The following is a 23,492-nucleotide window of genomic DNA, read 5'->3' as shown; positions in this document are numbered from 1 at the left end:
AATTTAGAATGCATATTAAAAAAATCTGTTCTATTCTGCTCTTGATTTCTTCACTTCTACTGGCTGTTTCAGTCACCCAACCTCAACTCTCTCAGTACCTCACTTACTTAGTTCAGTAGCTCAGAGTAACCAAAATTCCTAGCTTGCAGATCAATCCAGCCAGYTTTGGTCTGCAGAGAGCATCTGAAGTGAGGGAAATGCTGTACCAGTGCAAATATTTGAGGTGTGTTTTTTGCTCCTTTACTTGCAGAAGCATGTCTTGGACCTGAGCCCGTCCTGCTGTAGCTGCTTGTGCCATGACAAAGGGGACACCTTGCACCAAAAGCAAAGAGAAGGTGAGTTTCTGTCTGTTCTGAGCTGCACACCCACAATGGGCTCAGTGTATTTTCACCCGGGCTCATGCCCAGGGACTGTGCAGTCCATGCAGTGATCTGTCATGTCYGAGGTGCTCTGCTGCTGGGCAGGGACTGGTGTGTGTGTGGGAGGTGATTTGCATGCCCTGCCTGGGTGGAATTTAGGGCATTTTGCAGTCCTGGGGATGCCTGGTAGGTGGATACCTAATAGTGTGTGTGTAGAAGGTAAAGGGAATGGGATAAAACCGTGTAACACAATACACGGTGTGTATGACTCCATCACCTGCCCCAGACATAGCACTTCTCTAAGGAAGGCTCCTAAGTCATGAACATGGCTATCACCAGTCATGGGACTTAATGTGTTTTGGCTTCTCTGCCTGCTTTGGAGTTTTTCCCCCTTGCTTTTATAGTTGGTAATTGAGCTTGTGCTAGGGGATGGTTTTAAAGGAGTTGTTACCTCAAAAATGTTTTTGGATGTCTTTGGAGAAGGTTGTTGATACAGTGGGTTGCATGATACAGTGTTTCCAACTCTATTTTGAAGTTCATTAAAGTACATATTTCCCTTTCCTTACTTCCCAGACCTTTTTGGCAGGAAAGCACTTGTATACAAATGGTTATGGTTGCAGGTACAGAGAATACCCTGAACTATCCAGAGGAGCTGTAAAGGATCAGTAGGAGCTTGAAAACATCAGATTTTGATGTGAATGAGGGTGAGGGGATTCCTTTGACATTATGGTAAACAAACATAGTGTATTGCTAGATAACCTGTCAATATCTGGGCAGYACAGCTTCGTGGAAGGTGACAGTCTTGTTACCTTACAAAAATATAGGGTTACATTCTGAAATGTTGCCAGTTCTGGACATGGATAGCTTTGGAGATGTTTGTTGGTTTTTTGTGTTTGTATACATATATTTGAATGTAATAATGTATAATGAATTTGACTTCCTCCAYATTTTTTTCAATGATTTTTCTTTGGGGGCATGGAGCAAAGAGAGATTACTTGACAAAAAGCAATTTCATTTTGTGGTGATAAATGCATATTACAGAAGTTCTGTATTCAGTATGACCAAGTTTATGTTAAAACTAGTTGATGAAAACTGTTCTTAAGAAAAACACCGGTAAGGAATGTTGTAGGAAATTAGGAGGAATGTATGTTTTTGACTTTTGAGAGACAGAGACTTGAAGTAGAAATAAAAACTGTCTAAATGTAAGCAGTCAATATAAATAAAAATCTGAAAACTCATAGAATTGTAATAAGCTGTATTAATGACATCTCTTATTAACTGGAATGRCAGCCTATCTGTAATTACTTTGGCRTTTCTTAGTATTAAAAAAAGTAATGGCATTTCTTAGTAAAAGTGTCCTTGTGGAATATAAAAATACCTTTAGGGAATCAAAGTAAGATTTCAGTGATGGCCCCAAGAGACACAACYTGAGCTACAGACTTTTGCCAGCAATATCTGGCAAAAATTTTTGGTGTCTTGGAGTAAATAATGGAATAAATGCATAGAGGAGAATATATTTAGGGGTTTTTTTTGTAATAAAAATGAGCTGTGCCCCAAGGCGGTGGAGGAAAAGAGGAGAGAAAGTAAATAAAATGTGAGATACTTAAAATCAAAGGTCACTTCAGAAACAATGACATAATAGAAAGCTGTTTCTATTGTGGAGAGAGAATAGCTGTTTTAAGGGAATTGTCTATTTTAAAGTGTGTAAAACTGACATCTAGTGGTAGCAAGAGCACTTTGTGTGTGATGTGGCTTTATAATGAGACCAGCTTGCATGGCAAATTGCACTTATTGTACTATATTGCACACTAATATTGCAATTGTTGCTTCTTTAGCTGGGTGTTACCGAGCATTTCACACTAAATCTTGCTCCTTTTAGTAATACCTCACTTAGGTAATGCCAGGTGGTGGGTCGTCTTTACGAATGCATGGCCTCTTGCTAGAGAACTGAGAGAGTTTCATTAGTGGGGAAAAGTTTGAAAGGTTCATGAAAGTTAAAAAAAGATGAGTGTAAGAGTTACAGAATTTCATTAGTGTCACTTGGGAAACCTCTTGGCAGCTGCCAATTTTGCACCTCTTATGAACAAACAGAAGCCCAGCCTCAGAGCTCTGATGTCTTTCTCAGGTGTGGCACTGCTCACAAGCTCCCCTCTGGGAGGGGGGGGCAGGACTTTATGGCCAAAACTGAGATCTCACGTGAATTCAGGCAYGATATGTGGGCTCTGAATTGATAAAGTGCATAGACATGTGCTGAAATCATTCCCAGGTTCATGGCTAACATATTCATATCTCATTCTTATTTTTTTTTAAAGGGTATTTAAAAATATTTTTATTTTCTGTTTTGTCTAGCTTGTGATTTTAGTGTCTTTGAAGAAAAAATCCCTTGCTAAAACTCTGCATGATACTTGCCCCACTGAGGCTTTAAATTTATTTTTGCCTCCAGTGCCACTATATACATAATGTATAAATTACTAATAATGAGCAAAGATATGCAAAAGTGAAATATCAATTATTTTTAAAATTTTTTTGAAATCATGGGTTAGTGGCATCATACCTATAGTCAAAGAGTACAATTTAAAATTAACATAGAAAAATATAAAAACACCATTCAAATCTATCTTCCAGATAATAAAATGAAAGAGATCAGCAATAGATCACTGGGTGAAGAAAAAGGCAAATCTGAAGGAAGAAGAGAAAGGAAGTGTTCTTCAGTTGAAGTGTAATTAGAAGTCAGGGGAAAAAAATAATAGATTTTTTTTTCTGGGTTAGCAGCTTGTAGCAAGAATTGTCAACCATATTAGTCAATTTTTGTCTGTWAGCATTTGTTTTACAGTCTTCTCTGTTCATAGTAACTGTTGCAAATATCTCAGTTAAAAAATATCGGTAGCATAATTCTAATGAGAGATAGCTCTGTGCAGTTTCAAGGCTGTGGTGAATCATATGCTGCCTCTATCATTCCATCTAGGTTACTTTCAAAACATGGTGAATCATATTTGTTGAACACAAATGTTGACATTGTGCAGTGAGACTCCAGTCACAGTTGTAGAAGTGGTATAAGAAACAGCAGCTGTCATTTCAGATAGCGAGCCTGCTGCTTCAGTGGGAAGCAGGGCTGAGCAGCAATCCTGTTTGCTGCAGAGCTGCTCTCTGAGGACAAGATTAGTTGTTAACAGTTGTGCCAGCCAAAGCTGGGGGATGCAATCTTATCTGTCCTGAACCTGGTAATCCAGTGCAGGTGCTTASCAGTTCTAATATGCTTTTGACCTTTTGGGTCTGAGTGGGAACACTTGCCATGACATGAAGCCAATTGCTGTGTGCAGAGTCACTCTGGCTTTGTCTGCACTCCTTGGGGCTTCTCCTTACCCCTTGGACACTGATACCTTTCCAAAGTTGTGGAAGCATAAGTCATGCTAGTAGCACCAGAGCTGTTAATATACATGAGATCTCTGAGATTTCAGAGCAGCTCTCTCTGCATTTGGCTTGTGGAAGATCATGCACAGTACAAATGGAGTTATTGCTAACAGTGTTGGTAGCAAGGGAATATATTCAGGATGTGCCTGCTGTAAATAGGACTACTGGGTTTGGGTTTCTTGGGCCATTGTGGATTTGTCATCCATCATAGAATTTTGCTGTTATTTTGTCCTCAGGCTTGCTTGTAGTTAAAAAACTGCCCATCTAATATTGTGCTGCTGAGAGCTGTGTTCAGCATGTTATGGGAGTTTGAGATCTAGATGTTCCCCTTGCTGGAAGGAACAGTGGAGTACTTTGCATTCTTTAGGACAGCTGGAATTGCTTTACTGCATTGATTGAGATCTGTCTGTGCTATTGCTGCTCGAACAATTCAAATCAAGACCAAGGGGTTTTTGTAAATATTTGATTAGGTTTAATAYGCTGTATGGTTCTGAGGAATCTGTACTGCCTCACCTACCACATTTTTTTAAACTATTGAGATATTAGAAACCTGTTTTTTCCTCAGTGAAGGATGTTTTCCTTCAATAGTAGCTCAGCAAGCCCCTGTGGTTTGCATTGTTCTGAGGAAAGTGCCCATTGCCATAATAGCAYCTCACATTGAGAATAACCAGTTTTGCTTTGAAAGAGCTCAGTGAAACATTAAACTAGGTGACCCTTTATTCTTATATGTGCTCTGGGTGGGTTCACCTGTGATTTATTCGTTTATAACCTAAAGTTTCCAACCTATTGTACACCCCMGGAGCTGTTTGTTCAAACGTGACTCTCCAAGACTTTTTGAACCTGTCTTATTCAATCTCACATGAGGAATGAATTGTCTTCCTCTTGAAAGCTGGCTGCAGAAATGGCCTTGTTCTAAGRCAGTAAGGCTTGATTTGCAACCTAAATCTGTTTATATAGTGCATACAATGGAAAAGTTCATGTTGTTTTTCCTAGAACATGATGTCCCCATTAGTCTTAGGCTGACCTGATGGAGAGATGAGGCGTTTCCAAGGTTCTTTCAAAAATTATGCTGTCTTCCTCACTGACAGTGTAATGTTCAGTGGGCCAAGCTCTCTATTTGCATGTCTTTATTGAAAGGACATTTACTGGGACACAGAAAATAAAACCACTTCCCTATCTTTGCACCACTATATGCTTAAGCAAATTGAGCTTTCATGTTTGAAAAAGGAAGCAAGTTACCACATAGAGAAATAACAACTGTGACCAGCAGAAATTTAGCCTCAGCAAAAAGCAGCAGAGCCTCTGCTGATGCAGGCTGGAAGATTAGGAAGTCTGATTTCTTGTTGTGAAAAAACAGAATTCAAAAGAGCCAGCTGAAATTCTTCTAGCAGAATAATTTATCTCTAAAAATGCTTCATCAATTAAAACAAATTATTTTGCAGGGCTTCTTTCACTTCATTGCTGATTAAGAATCCATTAAAATTGGTATGGTTGAATCAATTTTCTTTTTTTTTGATACAAGGTAAAAGACCCAAATGAAGCATGTAAGCATTACTGCCTTAGTGGTTCCAAAGCACTTTATTTTTTATTTTTACATTTTTGGAAAGCTTGCAACTATTCCTTCTGAATCAGAGCAAAGGGAAATATTGAAATGTTGAAAGTTCCACTTTTGGCCGCATCTAAAAACTAAGGGCCTGRAAAATATTTCTMGTTTGTGGTCGAAATACCAGTCACCTGAGAATGCCAAGAAACAAACATGCTGCAGAAATGTCCTTAGTATGGAGGGCTCCTGCTGGAAGCAGAACTGGTGCTTTGGGAACTGACTTTTCCTCAGGACTCAGCCCAAGGTGTGAGTGCAATAAGCTCTGACCCAGTTTAAYAGTGACACACAGCAGAATTGACACTGTCAGCTTCTGTTAATTTGTCAGGTTAAACCAGGTCTGAGGCAGCTGCTGCTTCCAGCTCCCCAAATCCTGCTCCAGGAACTGCATGTGGGTGATTTGAGTCAAGTGGGGCCCTTCAGTGGCTGGTTCATGCTGTGGAAACAAGGACTGTCCCTTGGCTGTGTGCTCATCTTTCCTACTTTAACAATCTGGTTTTGCTATTTGGTATTTCCTTAAGTGAGCAGATATCTCTGCAGGTATGAAAACGTCCCTTCAGTTAATCTGATTTGCTCACTGAGGGAATGGGAGGAGTCAGGAGCTCAATGTTTGTGGTGGTGGTGTTGTTTTCAGTATTTGARTAACTAATCCTGAGTTTGTAGGATGAGTAATGTCTGTGATAGATGGCTGAGTCAGTGCAAGATGCTCTGCATTGCACTGAAATACAAAAATCAGTTTTCTGGGTTTTTTTTCCCATCCTGCTTTCATGAGGGACAGTGAAAATGATGACAGGAAAGAGCATAKCAGGGATCGATTCCTGGGTCAGTGGTAGCTGGGACTGGCAAGGGCTCTTCTTTCTATGGGGAAGTCAAGCCATAATCTCAACTGCTGCTATAAAAACCAAGTAACTAAACACAGGTGCTTCCCAGGTGTGTCAGGCTGTTGGGAGCAATGGGATCAACCTTGGAGAATCCCAGAAAGTGGGTGAGTTTGGGCTCCCCCCTGCTGGGCAAGGGCCTGGGAACTGTGCAGATGTGCTCCCTGCTGACACTGCCTGCAGAAGCAGCTGCCTTCTGCTTTCCTGCATCTAGACAAAAACAATTAGAGCAAGAAGTGCTGGGAAATAGTTGAGCMCGGAAAAGCTGTAGAGAAGGGGTGTGAGAAAATCATCTTACCTCTCAAAGCAAATACTATGGCAGGAGCTGTCAGCAACAGTTAAACTGTAACAGCATTCTTAAAAGCAAAACCTATATGTTCTTGAAAGATTAGGAAAGAAYATCTGCATAATTGTAAGCACATTACATTTCATCAAGGGAACTAGAAGTAGGAAATCTTAATTATAAGAATAAATACTCCTGCTGAATCAGGAAGCCCAACGTGACTCAGTACATGCCTATCTACCCTGAACACTTYGATGGCTGGCTGTCTTCTCTTTTGAATAAACCACCTCATAAGCTCCTTGAGTCTCTAGACTGAAGAAACAATTTCATGTGCCCACACAGAAATCTGCTGAGCTACTTGACTTTGAAAGTACWCCCTGGATACTGGAATAGATYTGCTGTACCTCCTTTGATATTGGTTTAGGGTTTTGAGGTAGTGCTTTAGTTTTGCTGTTTAGATTTTAATAATCTCAATGGTTATACCTATCCGGGGTAGTTACTCTTTAATTCACATAGACATCTTGAAAATGAGCACTTGATTTGCTTGATTTGCATTACCTCAACCACAGTAAGTAACATTATTAATAGTGAGCAATCACTGACTCCATCAGAAGATCATGACTGCTGCATTTCAATGGGTGAAATAACTTTGTGAAAATGTAGATCTTCAGGTGCTGGCTGGCAGTTGTTTAAAGTAGGACAAAATGCCATAAATGGGATAATTTAGGTAAGCAGCAGAGACATCAAGATTGAGCACAATTAAAACCTCTTCCTGTAAAGCACACACTCTATAACTAAATTGTCTAAGTTGCTCCAAGAATTCGGCCTCCACAACAGTTCTGTGTTGAAAAGACCATTTGCAAATAGTGCTTGCAGTGTGTGGTCCTGGCTCAAACAGAAGAATTTATTTCTGCCCCTGGAAAAAACAGCCACACGTACCCATGTCTGTAAATGTCTCTGTTCAAAGTATGAATGAAGTCTGGGCTGGGTCACAGCATCATCGTGGGTGTGGGTGAGGAGGAAGAGGATAGCACAGAGTAGTGACYTCTCTCTTGGTCTGTGATAGAGAGCAGGGTGCTGCTTTGTGGTTTATGGCCAAGACAGCCCCAGATTTTGAGTGCCACATCTTGAAGGTGCAAAGCCAAAGGTTAGTACAGGATTACTCAATGTGCACCACTGACACAAAGAGCTTTATAAACTTTCTCAGTGAATACTTGGCTCCAAATGGTGAAGGGTATTTAATTTAAACATCTGCTTTATTTTTCTCARTTTGGAAATTTGAAAGACAGCCTTTAGATAGAGCATTCCCTCCCCCATACCCCAATATCCCCTGTCTTTCCRGGATGCCATTAAGTTTGTTAGTGTCCTTAAATGATTTAATTAAAGTCTTTTCTGGTTTAATGCAGTCGACAATGTCTTCTGTCAGTGCAACACTCTGGTGTTAATGATGCTTCTGCATGATAGATGTTGTGGGGATAGCTATCARGGTAGAGAGTAACTTAATTTGAGAGGTTTGATTTCCTTTTACTTTAGCTGTCAAGACCTTAACAGATAGCGTCAGTTAAAAGGAAGCAAAGAAAAAGGTGCTTTAAAAGTTTCTCACCTCCTTTGTTCTTACATGGAAATTTAACAGTGTAAAGACCAAGTGATGTATATCTAATAGATGTTAAATATTAGATGATTTCAATAAGAAAAGGAGATCTAGTTTTGGATACAGGACTCAACATATTAGGTTAAAGTTGTGATGTTCATGTGCATATATATTGCTCTACAGAATATCAGTATGTGATAGATTATTTGTGTTTTTTATACTTTCACTTTGCTGCTCTGTCTTTACACACAAACATCTATTTGTTTGGATTTCATGCTGGATCTGCATATTCAATCAAGGTCCCAGCATGAACACTTTCCCTTCCCTCTCAGCATGATGAAGCTTCAAAAGTGTAAATATCGGTCTTTTTCTCTTTGACACCTCAAGTTAGTGAAGTCTGTCTATGTCTGAAGTTCTCAAACCTTAAAGTATTCAGATTGTATAATCCTGTTCTTAGTATATTCTGCATTGACTGTATAGATTAGACACTGTTCAGAATGCACGTGGAACAGACGTCCTTTTGGCTCGTTCTTGAAGTGACCCAAGTTAATGGTGAGCAGGGCRATTAGTGTGGGTTATAAAAATGATGCCAAATGTCATTGAAATGACTCYTCCACTACATACAAATATACATGAATCTCCTTTAGAAAAATCCTTTTTCTACCAATTTTTAAAATTTAAATTAGTTAGCAAGCGTGGCTCTTATAGTGAAATAAAGACTAGAACATATACTTAAAGTATCTAAAAATAAATATTTTTGTTTCAAGRCTTTAAAAGTCAATGACCCAACATGTTGTTGAAAACCAAGATTAAATGCTTACAAGAAATTCCAAATATCCACTGAYATACAGACACTGTTTCCTTTCCTGGCAGTTCATGAAACAACACTTGAATTTCAGTTTGCTCCCATCTGACCATTCTGCAATCTGGAGCAATATGTCTTTAAAATCTATCAGCAAGCTTGTGCAGAGTTTGGAGTGTGTGGAGAAAGGAAAGCCAGCATGTTTTTTTAGGGAAAGTTGAGCTTTGATAGCTACTGGAAGTTTTGCAATGTTAAAAGACRAACCAGCTGAGATACATTAATGGGCAAAGAGCAAGAGAAGAGGTCAGAACTGTGCATGCAAATGTCCTTTCACATCCTAGTGATTTCTAAATTCACATGGCTTCAAAAATAAACTCATTCCAGGAAAACAATACTCATATTTGTGAACAGTTCTAATATTAGTCTGTCATTATAATGGTATCTGAAAGCCAGTGATATTTATGCTGGGATGAAAGCAACCAACATGTTAATTTTAAGTTACTCTCCTGACCCCAGTTTGCTTGTGCGTGGGAGTTGTTTCTTTTTAGGAAAAAGTCACTGTTGGTTAACTTTTTCTCTCCCTTTCTCACTCCCCCCATCCATTGACTAATACTGAAATTAAGCTTGCAGTGAATACTTCAATTTTTACATTTAGATGCTTTAATCAAGGTTTTAGATAAATTTTTAGAGTGCAGAGTGACTGTCATGTAGTGTTGTTTACATGCAGAAGCAAACAGGARTGGTATGAACATTGAGCAGTAATATAAAAAGCAAATGCTGCTCTCTAAATGATTTGATGGATTTGTGAAGGTCAAGAGGCAATAATGGATGATGATCGTATTCTGTAATAGCCATCCTTACAACTGGGCATATACACTTGTAAAACAGGAAAAAAACCACAAAAACATTTAACACCACGGTGTTACAAGGATTGTAAGGAGTTAAATATCAGTGTGAATCCAGTTATTTTTTAATTGACCATGAACAAAACAAAGTAACTTTTTTKGATAAAACCAGTCAATTTTGATTACCTAAGTTGCTTTGTAGTTCAATAAATACTGTAAGTACTATTTTTTAGTATGGTTTTCCACTTTCATTCTAGTGACTAAAGCTGCTAGCCATGACCATATTACTTCAATTACAATGGTAGTTATTTTTGGTGGAATAAAAATGCAAAAACGGAAGAAATTAAACTGCTTAATAATTTAAGATGGCAATGAAATGAATGGGTGTTCTTGCTAAATCTGTAGTTTACATTCACCCATTTTTCTTGGAGGGTAGGGAAGCACAGGTTTTAAACTTCAGACATGCAGACGTAGAAAATAAAATCAGTTGAGRAACTTGTCTTTATAAATTAATGAAATAACCCATAGTGGTGTGTACCTCCTACAGAAACCTAAACAGAAGTGTTGTGTTTTTAGTCCAGAAAAATAAAACATTGAGTAATGCAAATAATTTTTATCTTTGCTTAGTACTTTCTACTGCTTTTTACATGTTACTTAGCCAAATAGTATACCCGCATAGTATGACCAGATGTCTTCTAAAATACTTAAAAAATAGAATTTGTTTTTTCTTATTTTCTGCTATTGCATTACATGCCAAGTAAAAGACTGTGGCATTTCCCACTCTAACATGTTTGTGAAATGACTGCTGCTTCCCACTATTATTTATGTGGGAGAGAGTGAATCTGCAGCTCATTCAGATGTGTGAGTGTGCMCACCATCAGATGGAGAATGTTGGGAGTGTTGTTGACCTGACTGATAACCAAGCTTTTGCAGAGTGTCTGTGAGTCTCTGGGTACTACTTAACATGACAAAAGTGGCTCTGTTTGGCYTTGGCTGATTAGAATTCACGAACAGAGGTTACTTCAAACTGAAGCTCAACAAAGGCAAAATCATACCCAAGAAACTCTTGATGTTGCAGCCATACTTTCTTATATTGTGGAAATCCAGTTATTGTCTGCCAACATCAAATAATGCCATTTTTATCTGTGCTGACCAAATGGATATTTCTCRCATTTGGAACCAATGTGGTGCTTTGTGTTGTGATGGAAAACATAAGAAAACATAAAAGACCTCCCATGACCTAATTGTTGAGTTCCTCAGTTTCAKATATTTCTGAATTTATTCATGAGCACAGGCACAAAAGTCCTTCAAGACCCACCAGAAAATGTAGCTCTATACTGTAAAGTTCAAGAATACTTAATTGGACAGGGAAAAGGAAGAAATGATAACACCATAAATAATGCATGGTACAGTTCTAAAAAACACTGAAATTTTGTCAGTAGAGGACTTTCTGTTTGGAAAGTGTATATGTGACCAAATAAACCCCAGGCTTTGGGGATGTTACTCTTACAGAATTTATTTGCTCTTTTCTCCTACTGCCTCTTCAAAATTCARTGCWGTGTTTGTACAGAGGCATTTCAGAYACTCTGAAACCACCTGAATCAAAAACATTAAGGTAAAAGATTGAGGTTTTGAGGTTGGTTTGTTGTTTGTTCCAGTGAAGAGTCTCTTTCACTTACAGTGTGATGCTGGCTCATACAGACTCTAATCTGCTTTTTATATACTGCAGGACCCACACAATCTAATTCACAAATGCAGTGTTGCATTTTCCCCTTCACAGGAAGCTGAGGGTTAAGGGCAAATGTCAACATTTGCCTTGAGTAGCTCTGAGTGAGTAAAAGAGATCATCAGCTATAAATAGACAACATATGTTTGTAATCCAATGCCTGTATTTTTTTTTAACCAAAAAATTGTGTGACTTGTTCAATTCATTTGTATCTCATCCTACATTCAGATGGTTGAGCACCCTGCCTACTCGTGTTATGTTGATTAGATGTTCTAGATGTCTACTGGGGCTTTTAAATAAATTTGATGGAAAAACAAGTTCTTACTCTATCAGGGTCATACCATGAGAAATCAACCCTGGTAATTTATAAGGTTTTGATAGTTCTCAGTCTTATGCTTTTCAAGCACTGTGTTGCAGAGGTTACAGACAATAACACCTTTTAAAAGTATATATTGTGTTCAAGTAGCAGGGGACAAARTAATTAAACTGTAAAGTGAAAAGGACTAGCTACACAGGAAAATTGGAGGAAATAAATACAAAAGCAAAGAAACAAAATAAAATGTTCTGTAGYAGGTCATAAGAATATTAATAAGCAACTTAAAATAGCTTTTGTAGGAATTTTGTGCCTGTTTATTAATGTGAAGTAAAATGCTGCAGGTAAGAGTGCCTGGAGGAAATCAAGTACCCTACAAATAGAAGCTCTGTTTGACATACTTATGTGAGTTTTGGATAGATTTTACTCTTCACTGTTCCAGAGGCCTAAAACACATGAAATTATTGAAATTCTTATTCTTCTAAGTACTGGTTTTGTAGGGCCTCTGAGAATTCTAAATTCTTTCCAATATGCCTCTTCCTGAGCACCAGTGTGTTGTGGTTTCCCAGCAGTGCAACCCAAACTTCAGGCCAGATTCCCTAATGGAAAGGTCTGCGCTTATGCACGAAATTGGCACTGAAAAAACTCATAAAAGAGCTCTGCAATTGCATTTGTGTGTGTTTTGTTTTTATTTTTTAATGTGGGCAAATTCCATGAGTTTTTAGACATGGAAAGRTTGATAAATATTTAACAGTGTCCTCAGAGCCATTCTAGGAATGGCTAGAAGCTTTTTCTCTTAGCAGTGTGCTGATACTGACAGGTTGTGCAAGCCATCTGCTGATCATTTTAAATTAAAGAAAATATTAYATTGAAATTTAGCAGTCACTACATTTGTAGCAATCTACAGGTTTGCTCTTCCTGTTTTGTTTGCTTTTTTCTCCTCGTCCCCTTAGCATCATGCTTATTCAGAGCAGATGTTATCCTGTAAAAAAACCCAGGATGGCTTCATTTTACTAAGGGAAACTCCCTGACACTTGGTAACTTCCTCAATGTTTCTCATTTCTAGAAATTTGCATTGCAGATTCATGGACTTTCATTTTAGGTGCATTAAGCTTTTTAATGCAGCCATAACAGCTCAGTCAGCATTAGCAAAATGTTCTCAGGTTATTGTGGGTTATATCTAAATCTTGGGTTACAAGCGTGTCTAAGTGAAAAATCTACCAGCAGAACTGTCCTGGCATGATCATCCTCACATAACCCTGTGGATGTCATGCTCAGAGAACTTGTTTTACTTTCATTCATGTCCCTTTACAATTAGTAGTTTTGTAGTTGCAGTATCCAGACAGGTTTCAAGAAAAGGGTATTCCTTTCTCTGCTTATTTTGTTTGTTTTTTTTTTTTTAATGTATGTTCCTTTAATTAAAAAAAAAAAAAATTATACCCATCTTTAGTTTTTGCACTTAGGACTCCAGTTAGTTCTTTGATTGATTAAGAATAGCAGCTTGAAATGTATCTCCTTGGAAATTTATCTCATTTTGGCACTACCATCGCACACTGCCTCAAGTGGCATGTTAATATTTGAAGCCTTTCCACATTCCCTTTTGCTTGGAGTAAGAATTTAGACTAAAGCCAGCTGTATTTAATGCAATCCTGTTTTTACATAGAAAGCTGATGAAGTCCTCCCATTCTGAACTCAGTAGAAACACACATTTTTTTACTGAAGAAGAACTTCACACTCTCCCCAGCCTATTCCCAAGGAGCCCTTCCTATCTGCTATATTGCCTGGTTCTCACTGGATTTTCTTTTCAATAGAATTGTATATGTATTCACCTTTCCAAACCAATAGAGCCCTAAGAGTTGTCTCCTTTTCTCGGAAAAACTCCTCTACAACATCAATTTTTAACCTTGTTCGTGCTTCCTCGTGAGAATTGCWAATATTCAAGTGCCTGTAGTCTTTACTGCAGAAAAGTGTATTTTCCCAGAAGCCTTCAGAAATCTCTCTCAGGTTAAGAGCACTACAGTGCCCCCCATCATCTGACTCTTTAAGGAGAAAATAAAGAGTGGAGAATTAGAAATTTATAGCTTTGTATTAGAAACAGAAAGGACTAAATTCTGTTTAGGCATGCTAGAAGATTTCTGAAATGGTTAGCAGCTGGTATTTAACAATAGGGGAGTGATTATAGTTCCTGGCTCAATTTTTAAACATTACTAATGATTTTGGACATTAGTGTTGTGAAGCAACTTACATGCCTTTCCTTCATGATTTTCATGAAGGAAAGAGTACAAAAGCAACCAAAATGAAGATTCCTCTTACCACAAATTCACAAAAGGGGGGGGGGGGGGTGTACCCTTTTACAACTGGGATACTTGAACAAAACAGAAACAAGATGAAACAAAAAAATTACAGAACCTGAAACTCTGTGGAGTTTTCCTATTTTTCAATTAAGGGCTTAGAAAGTCCACAATAAAAACTGTGATACAATGGCTTAATTTCCACAACTTCTTGCATTTTTTCCTGTGTTCCCTGAACTTGAAAGGTGCACTTAACATTTAAAATTATCAGTAAACTTTAAGAACAAAGAATTCTGTGTCAAAAGATATCCCTTTAATCCATATTTAATGTAATTATGACTAACATGACATTTAGAATTTGATTGAATTGTTGTGTGGTGGAGCTTAAAGACTGGAAAGCAGACAAGCACTTCACATCCTTTGCAGCTACTGCGTAAAACAAAAATAATTATGTTCCAATAATTTCTGGCAGCAGCATTTGGAAGATGAATAGAAATGCTCTTCTGTCATGGAAAAAAATAAGGGGCCACTCCTGCAATAAATACTTTTGCACTGGCTCAGGATTTCTTATTGMAGGATTCCATTGGTAGATTATGACATTAGACAGTTTTATTAAGTTGCTTTTGAGATACTTGAAAATATTTGGCAGGAAGATAATTCAAATTATTGGATTAAATTCAGTTTCTAAACTAACAATCATGGGAATTCTGTGATAATGGTGTTTGACTTTGTATCTCAGTCTAGTAATTTCTTTTGAGTGTTTTATTTACTAATATTCATATATGTTTAACTAATGATTTGATAGCTAAAATTGCTTGTGTTCTTGTGTGCYAGAAGGCTGCATAGCTTCACCATGCCCTAGATTTCAGAAATTACATCCACATTCAGTAATATAATTTCCTGTTTCTTTTGTGTCCTTTTTTTCTTTTTTTGTTTGAGAATAAGGATAAATATGCAAATCTTGCTTTTACTTTACGGTTGCCTTATGCTTTGATGATGCATGAATGTGTAATCCCCTTGCACCTCATGACTCGATTGAGGATGATTGATAAGCAGCAGAGGTACTAAGCTGTCAATTATCTTTCTTTTACCCCTGGTCTCTCTAAGGTCATTCTTTGCTTATAGGTATTTGATAGATCAAGCATTTTTCTCCTTTCTGGGCTCTGTTCCTACCATTTTCCTCTTCCTGAAGTGASTCTAAGTAACTGATTCTGCTTTCAGAAACAGAATTTGGTTAGATACACCAAGAAACAGAGCCAAAACCCTCTGTACYTGGCAGCTGATGATGTTCAGGGCCACCTCGGGAGCTGTTCTTACCTGTCCCTTTGCTCAGCCCCCACTGCATCCCTGTAAGGATTGCTCGGGGGCAAAGCTTGCACTGCTCTGCTCTTTGTTACAGGTTTTGTCTTCTCATGTAATGCTTTGCATCTATCTCCCTGGAAACTGTTTTCAGTTTCTACCTGCCCTGAAAAACTTCCATTTTAAACAGCTTTATTTTAACTGTGTTTTCAAAGTCTGTAAAGTACTGGCTAAAGGGATGATAGGTGCTGAGATCACTTTTCTGCACAAAAGAGACCAAGCTATTAAATTGCCCAGCTCCTACTACTATCCCCTCTTCACTGAGAAAGTGAGCACAGTCTGTAGAAATACCTGGAAATCCAGGTGTTTCTGAAAAAATGCTTTTCGTATCTAAGCCACTTCTGCTGCTTCTGGCAGGAAACCTTTACATCTGAGAAGAATGGAAATGAGGAAAGCCTGAAGGAGTGTAAATCCATGAGAAGTGTCAGCAGGAGAAATTTCCATCTGTGACCAATAGAACTTAATTAAGGATCCTGGCTAAAAGAGGAGCAGAAACAAAGCACTCGATGTTGGAAGGCAAGGAGGTTTAAAGGGGAGCAGGAGAGGAGGAACTCAGTTACTGTGAAATACAAAGGGGAAACGTGATAGGGGAAGTGTCATATGGTAGATAAACAGGAGAAAGCAATGTCAGAGGAAGTAAAGTTATGTAAAAGTCCAATTAAATKAATGCAGATAGAGGGCCTAATTAAGTTTTTGTAGTTGAAAATGTGTATTTTTGTAACATCAATTATCTGTGGTGAACAATTGGGTTTTTTTGCCATGGTAACTTTGTGTATTTGCCAAAGGCAGGACAAACAGTTTCTACATCACTTCCAAAACACTTGGGTAGGCCAAACATTAACATTAAAATTTTGTGTCATTGTAAAAAGCTTATTTTATGGCTTTCTGAGACATGCAGTATATTATTAAACCCTGGATATGAACTTGTGGTGCTGAGCTGTCTGTCAACAGCCAGCCCTAGAGTGGGACCCAATAGTACCTGCAACTTGTTTGTCTCACCTTACCCAAGCTTTCTGTGCTTGCTTGACACCCAGGGAAAACCCTGCAAGAGTCTTTTGGCTTTTTCACAGAAGAATTACGTTTTAAGAATGTACTTAGTAAGTCCTTAATTTCTTTTGCTTGTATGTGACCTAGCAAAAAAAAAAAATGTTTTCCCCTCCTCTGGAAACTCAAGCAATTCATGGTCTGAATTTTGTCTGGAAAACTCAATACACAGGGATGGATGCAAGATCAATCTGTACAGAACCTGATGCTAGTTATCTTTTTTTTTTTTTTCCCAAGCAGATATCCAAGCAGCCTAAACCAATTTTAATGTCTTTYTACCTATTCCTGCAACCCATGCTGTAAAAATATCACTTTCAGCATTGGGACCTACTCTTTTAGCTGAAACTGGGGAAGGTGGGACTCTGCAGATTTCAAACAGCAACAGAGGAGCTCCAGGAGTGCTGTGTTTGGTTGCTGGGGAAAGCAGATGTGGCTCCTGTCCTTTCCTGTCTGCTGCTTCTGCATTGCAGGGATGGGAGGGAGCGCCCAAGTGAGACGAGAGYTGCTTTTCCTCCGTAGCAATGCTGACAGAAATGGATGTCAAAGGACAGGCTCGGTGAGTTGAACCTGACAAGCTCTGGCAGTGTTTTGCACTGGCAGGGAGTCAGGTATCTCCCACAGGAAGACACAGGTTCCATTTTTTAAAATATTATTCAGAAATYCCCAGTAGAGTATTGGTGAATAACATGGCTCTGGTTTTCTCCAGGGCATTCCTATTCCAGCCATGCAATTCAAAGCACATTTTGAAAGAGCAAGAAAGAAGCGAAATACATGAAAGTTGTTCAGAATCAACATCTGACCATTTTTGTTGTGYTCAATTTCTTTAAGTAAATTTCTATGTACAAATCCAATAAGAAACTCTCCCATTTTCAGTTCTGAGGTTCAAGTAAAACTTCACTGTTTTTTTGTATCTTTTTCATTCTGTCACTGGGACTTYAAAACAGAACTTAAAAAGAAAACCCATCAAACAAGCAACCTACACTTAGAGGGAACTGTAAAGCAGGAGAACAGTGTAGCAAGTTCAGACATTAAAAAGCAAGAGAGAAKATAATATGCTTTGTGCAATGCAGCTGTGGCTTAATGCTGATTTGCACATTAGGACTAGATTAGCATCACTCAGATGTGACCTGCATATTGAGTAACCATCACAAGTATGGTACTATTGATGAAAAATGAAACTGCATGTTACACTTCAGATCTAATATATCACCCTTTTGTGTTTTTAGATTCTACAGAAGTGTAAAGGAAAAGCTATTACTTCTAAATTTTTATGAAATGCATGTCATTTTGTTTCCTATAAAAGTTCAGTTTGATATTCAATATRTTTATAAAACAGAATATGATATTACCATAAAATAATTGTTTTTTAGCCACTCAAAGACAAGAAATATTCAAAGAAATGACCATATAAATTTGATTATTTCTATTTTGAAAGCAGTCAAATTGATTTAAGTGTTGTGGCCAACTTAACACAGATTTTGTGGTTATAATGCCTGCATGACTTGATTTTGAACACTTTAAGCTTCAAAAAGACTTTAGTATTGATAAATTTGTTTGATTCACTTTCAAATAAAATGTAATTTGCATTTGACATGAGGGACATGTGCAGGACCGCCTCCTAAGTTGTTTTGTGTTGTTCAGTGGCGGGCATTAGGATAATTACCTTCTGCAGCATTTTCCCAACATTTGACTAAATTCCTCTTTGGAAAAATTAAAAAGATGAGTGTCCTCACTGAGAAAACAGGAAATCAAGGCACATCTGGTGGGCTGGGATTTATATCTTTGGTAAAAGTGTGGTGTGTTGGCTGCAGATCTTTCTTTCCAGGAAAGCTTCCCTGCAGTGCTGCCTAGCAGTGAGCTGGCACTGCCTCTGGATTTGGCAAATCTCCCAAAATGCCTGTTCTGCATGTGCTGAAGGTGTCAGTGCCATGGCAGGGGTTTGGGTAGGCTGGAGGATCCCACAGTGAGAGGAAGGGCTTGTTTGGGAATTGTGAAGGGTGGGATGGGCAGCACTGTGGTGCTCCCCTTGGGCTGCCCTCATGGCACTCAGCCGTGCCTTCTGCAGCTGTGGGGGGAGAGTTTGGCAGCTCTTGAGGGAAAACAGAACCTTGTGCCTCTCTGGATGTGCATTGGGGGAAACTCACTTTGGTCTCATGTCAGATATCAGAGTTGCTTTCTTCTTTATCTGCCAGGCTAGAAGGCGTTCGCACTTTTCCAGTGGTTCCTAACAGATCGCACAACAAAACCCAATCTGTATCTAAATATTCATCTAACATCAAATAGACATGTAGGAGTRCTGCACATGCAGATCTACACATATGCACAGGGTCTCTATGCACTCTCAGCAGCAAACTTGTATTTGCTTTTTAAAAATTATCGTGCAAAGGTAAACCTACCWTTTCTAGATAGCATCAGGCTTGTTCAAGTATTTTGTTTTATGGGTTTTGGATTTAGGTTTTTTTGGTTTACTGCTGTCTATTGATAGATGACCAGCTTTTCTCTAGGACTCTGAGCTCAGTGTCCAAAGGTGAWACTGAGTTTTTGTTTAGACTTCGTGGACAGGAGTAGAAGGAAATCTTATGCATCTTATAACTGAAGAGTAAAGTGAAGYGCAAACCCTCAGGTTCTTGCAAAAGGCAGTTAACAGACACAATAACAGCTGGAGGACTTYTGAGATCTTTGAATTCTGAACATCTCTGTACAAAACAGTAGATCCAGTTTGGGAACTATTATGTTGTAAGTCATATAGACAGAAATTCAGATTTTCTGAGTAGAAATGTCAGACATCTGATTACTCTATTCTATATTGCTAWGGTAGATCTACAAAGGCTGTGCTTTCTAAATCACACCTTACAGTACATAAGGAACATTTAATTTTTGACATCGAACAGATTTCTTGTACATTAGGCTAGGAATTTGAAATGAAAAACTTGGCTATTGATTTAATTATTTTTAAGTTAATATATGTATTAGCTTGTACATAGGAGAACAGCATCTTACAATGACTCACATAATGCAATTTGTGAGATCAAAATATAGGTATTTGAATTTTTTTTAGTATTGTCATAATTCTGTTTCAAGCATACAGATTTATCATGGTGACAATGCTACTGAACAATTCAATTAAAGAATATATAAAACTTGTAGGAAATCTTATCAATACGTGAGACTGTCTCCTTTTTTCTGTAACATAAATATGTACGTTGGTCATTGTGTCATGTGTATAATGCCATGCTTTCTGCTGTGCAAATTAATCTTTAAATATATTTTGAAGAGACTACATAATTTGGAGAACATACTAACAAATGGTTTCATTTTTAATCACACCACTTTTGTATCACAGGCCGTCACCAAAGGTTGACCATKGTTCTCCTTGCTTTTTTCACTTGTKTTTTGAGTAGGTTRCCACTAACAWTGAAATTACTTYTCAGATCCTTSTCCACTGCTGCTCTACAGCTTTGTTTGYAGCAGGTGCAGGAAGCCAACACATCCCCCTTTAGCTTTAATTTCACTCCCTCTCATCCAGTGATGGAGACTACAGTTTCATGAAAAAGCTTTTACATAAATGATGACTTTAAAGGATCTATATTGTTAAAGAACCCCATAACCCCTGTAAGTTGTATTTCATGGGCTATTCCCTGCCACACCTGTGTACTGATGGTTGATGCTACACATTGTCCTTTCTCTGGAGCAGGAGAGGGCCTGGCTGGGATTTCTCTTGTGTAGGGAGATTCCTCAAGTCAGGATGTAAATCAACCCACTAAAATGCAAAATCGAAGCAATTGATGAAGTGTGCATAAAGAGGAAAAATTTCAGGTTATTTCCTGGCACTGTAAGGAGTACAATCCTCATGCTGAAATAAACCTGAGAGCTTGTATGGAATATTTGCTTACCAAGAAATGAGATCCATTCATGCACAGTTTTTCTACAATCGCAGCAGATTCAGGCATTCCAAACTGAGGGGAGAAAAAAGGATTATTATTATAATAGTATGAAACTTGACATTTGTAAACAAACTAATTAATATTTCCATGCTCAAATACTCAGGGTTGTGGAAATTGTCATAGTACTTGACRAGGATAATTAGAAAAAGAATATTGAGTAACTGTAATGCTTAGGCAGTGACTTTCATGTAAGAGGTAAGAGTATTGCCTCTTTCTTAGGAAGAAAGATTACAGGGGGAAAGGGCCAATGAAATTGCAAATGGAGTAGATAAGAAGAAATTATGAAGCAGGAAATGTCATATAAATGGAGCAAAGAGCCCAACAGAAACACTGTGGATTGCTGTGGGATAGAAGCCCCAGAATTAGAAACAGGTTAAAAGGTATCCTGAGGCCAAAGGACATCATCATTCCATGTGCCTGTTTACCAAACTCTGTTTGCCCTGGTGGCTGCTCAGTTTTCAGCACCAGATATTGGTGCTGTGTCTTGCACTTACCCTGAGGATGGGCATTGCTGGAAAGAATTCAGGTTCCAAAACAGGATTTATTTTCTGTAACATGGTTGTGGTGATGGTGTTTTTTAGAGAGTTAATGTTGATTATAAATGAAAATGAAACTGGAATGTCCTGAAGTACTACATCTCAAAATAGAACTGACTACTAAATAGTCATTTGGAAAAAAAGCAAACACTTTGGATTTCCTATTAAAAACTAGGCAAGAATGGAGCAGGGCTGAAGATGTCCTAAAAATCTCAAAGTGTGTTAGATGGCTTAGTGTGGCTTTTAAAAGAAATTATACTGTTATGCATGGAAAGTGGCAAAAAAATCAGAAATCTTTTTTTAAGAATGTACCACTCTCAAAACAATATTTTAGTATTTGTAATGCTTAGATGTAAATGTCTGTAGCAGGAGTGACCAAATCAGATACTAAGAGAGAAATATTGGTGAAATAAGTTCTTCTCATAAACATACTTATGTGACTTCTCTAAGATAATTCTTTATTTCTAGACTACTTAAAAGTKATCATGCTCAAATATCCAACGTGTATTTTAACTACGTTTTGATATGAAAATGCCGTGTTCAGACATAAATTCAATTTTTTTTTTTTTGCCTATTAGCTGATATGCCTGGGTTTATAATTTTTCTCTGCTATGATTGGGAGACTCCTGATTGTAATATAGAAGAGATCACAGTTCAAAGGAGAGGGTTCTGTGGTTGTTGGACCAGCAGTTGGTTGTGGATTGGGTTCATTTGCCATCAACTGCACTGATGGTGGTGGAGAGGCAAAGAATCAAGGTTATGCACTCTCTGCTTTGGCTTTTGCTCATCWATTTCTAGTTTCTAGCTCTATCTCCAGTTACTGAGTTGATGAGTTGCTTTTGAGGTTTGCATTATGCTCTCAATCAAGCACCCAGCTTTTGTGTAAGGGAAATTTTCTTCTTTTTACATGGTTCATGCATCAGACATTTTGGTACTTGTTTCTGTAACTTTAACAGCCTTCTTTTAGGGTTCATGCACATGTATGGCCAGTGTTAGGGTGGGGAGATCCAGCACAGCCTCCAGTACATGGTCTGAGTGTGGAAATGATGGAGGAGCTGGTGCTGAGGCTCTTTGGGATGTTGACAGCTCTGCCCACAGTGGCCACGGGCAAATGGCTGGGCCAGTCTTTGACACACAGAATGGCCAAGCACTTAATGTGGTTACACTGTAGTAATTGGTTTATTTAGCTGCTTTAATCAGTATTGTCAGTGTAAGAATAGGCATTAACAGCTTTTTATAAAGTTGGAARACTCGCCCTTAACAAGTATGAAGCCGGTAGTTATGGAGTGCCTGAAATTTCCCTGGAAGCCTCTGAGTTGTTGAATGATTGTTATTAATTTTCTGTCTTGTATTCTGCATAGAATTACAGGGTACTTTAAAACCATTCTAACCTCTATAAATTGGCCTGATTTCCTTTAAGCTGAAAAGCTTTGAGCTAATTAATCCTCTGAGTAGCTGTTCACAGCACTAAGTTCACAGCTTAGCTGATCTGTTACCATTATGGTATGAATTAATTCCATGGAATAGGTTAGTTTTCTCAGTGTGGGAACAGTGGCCCACCTGTGATGCATCTCCATTGTGAAACTGTTTGTGGTTTTGTGGTCTTTTAATTTTTTTAATTGTACATGAATAAGCATATGTATTTATGCACAGGCAAAATGAAAAAAAAAAAAAACCCAAAAAAACCAAAATGATTATTTCAGACAGGGAAGACTTCACAGCATGATTATTTTCCTCAGCAAAGATTGTATGTTCCTTCAATTGAAAAGGATGAGAAACCTTAATGATTGTRAATTCTCACTGTTGGTGTAAAGAAGGTACTGGAAAAGATTGGTCTTACAGCTAGAATTAGAATAAAGACAAGGAACAGACAAAAGGGATATAAAATAAGACTATAYGCAGAAATGGACTTTATAAGTTACAGGCAGAATTCTAAAACCTGAGTCATAGTATTGAGTAAGTTATAAGGCAAAATAAGATATAAAAAAGGACTATATCAGGGAGGATATATTTTATATAYCTGGGAGAAGATTAATAAGGTAGTGAAAGATGTCTGAAAATGAGCTTGGAATACTTTGTGCATTTCAGGTTATTTTCCATATGCTAGAAAGGACATTGTAGAGCTAGGAAATGTACAAGCCAACAAGGGAAAGGTTAAAAAAACCCAAAAAAGCTCAAGTTCATTAAAATTAACCAAAATCTAGCATCTAGTGTGGGTATATATGCATTGAGAARAAAAGATGAACACTAGATTCTTATTGACATGCTGTACATTTCAAAACTATATTCAAATATAAAACTAGACAAAGTTTCTGTGAAATGATTATTTCTTCCCAGCAGGAAATAAATTTGGGCATGAAATACCTTTTCTATTATAAASAATATCCCTGTGAGCAAACTTTTTTTTGTATGATTTGTAATGTAGGAGATCTTAGGTTCTACCATGAATTAGATTTCTGTAGAAAACAGGAGAGTACTTAAATCCCCAAGTAATATTAATAAGTGGTGAC

The 23,492-nt window shown here is 37.9% G+C and overlaps 1 protein-coding gene and 1 long non-coding RNA gene across 4 annotated transcripts in view; one reads left to right on the top strand and one right to left on the bottom strand.

Moving 5' to 3' along the window:
• LOC130582368 (uncharacterized) overlaps nucleotides 1-23,492 on the top strand; it is a 35,332-nt gene that overhangs the window by 328 nt on the left and 11,512 nt on the right. Inside the window, exon 2 of the long non-coding RNA XR_008966306.1 lies at nucleotides 251-335. This is a non-coding gene — a long non-coding RNA (uncharacterized LOC130582368). The remainder of the gene's footprint in view (nucleotides 1-250; nucleotides 336-23,492) is intronic.
• Nucleotides 1-23,492, bottom strand: part of BLNK (B cell linker) — an 80,982-nt gene that overhangs the window by 57,277 nt on the left and 213 nt on the right. For all 3 annotated transcript variants that reach the window (XM_057380976.1, XM_057381001.1, XM_057381010.1), the window contains exon 2: nucleotides 20,396-20,458. In XM_057380976.1, coding sequence (XP_057236959.1) covers nucleotides 20,396-20,458 — 63 coding nt within the window. The remainder of the gene's footprint in view (nucleotides 1-20,395; nucleotides 20,459-23,492) is intronic.

This window comes from Malurus melanocephalus, unplaced genomic scaffold, assembly GCF_030028575.1.
Source record: "Malurus melanocephalus ecotype Western Australia unplaced genomic scaffold, MMel_1.1 scaffold_12, whole genome shotgun sequence".
Lineage (NCBI taxonomy): Eukaryota > Metazoa > Chordata > Aves > Passeriformes > Maluridae > Malurus > Malurus melanocephalus.
This window is presented reverse-complemented; position numbering and strand designations above follow the sequence as displayed.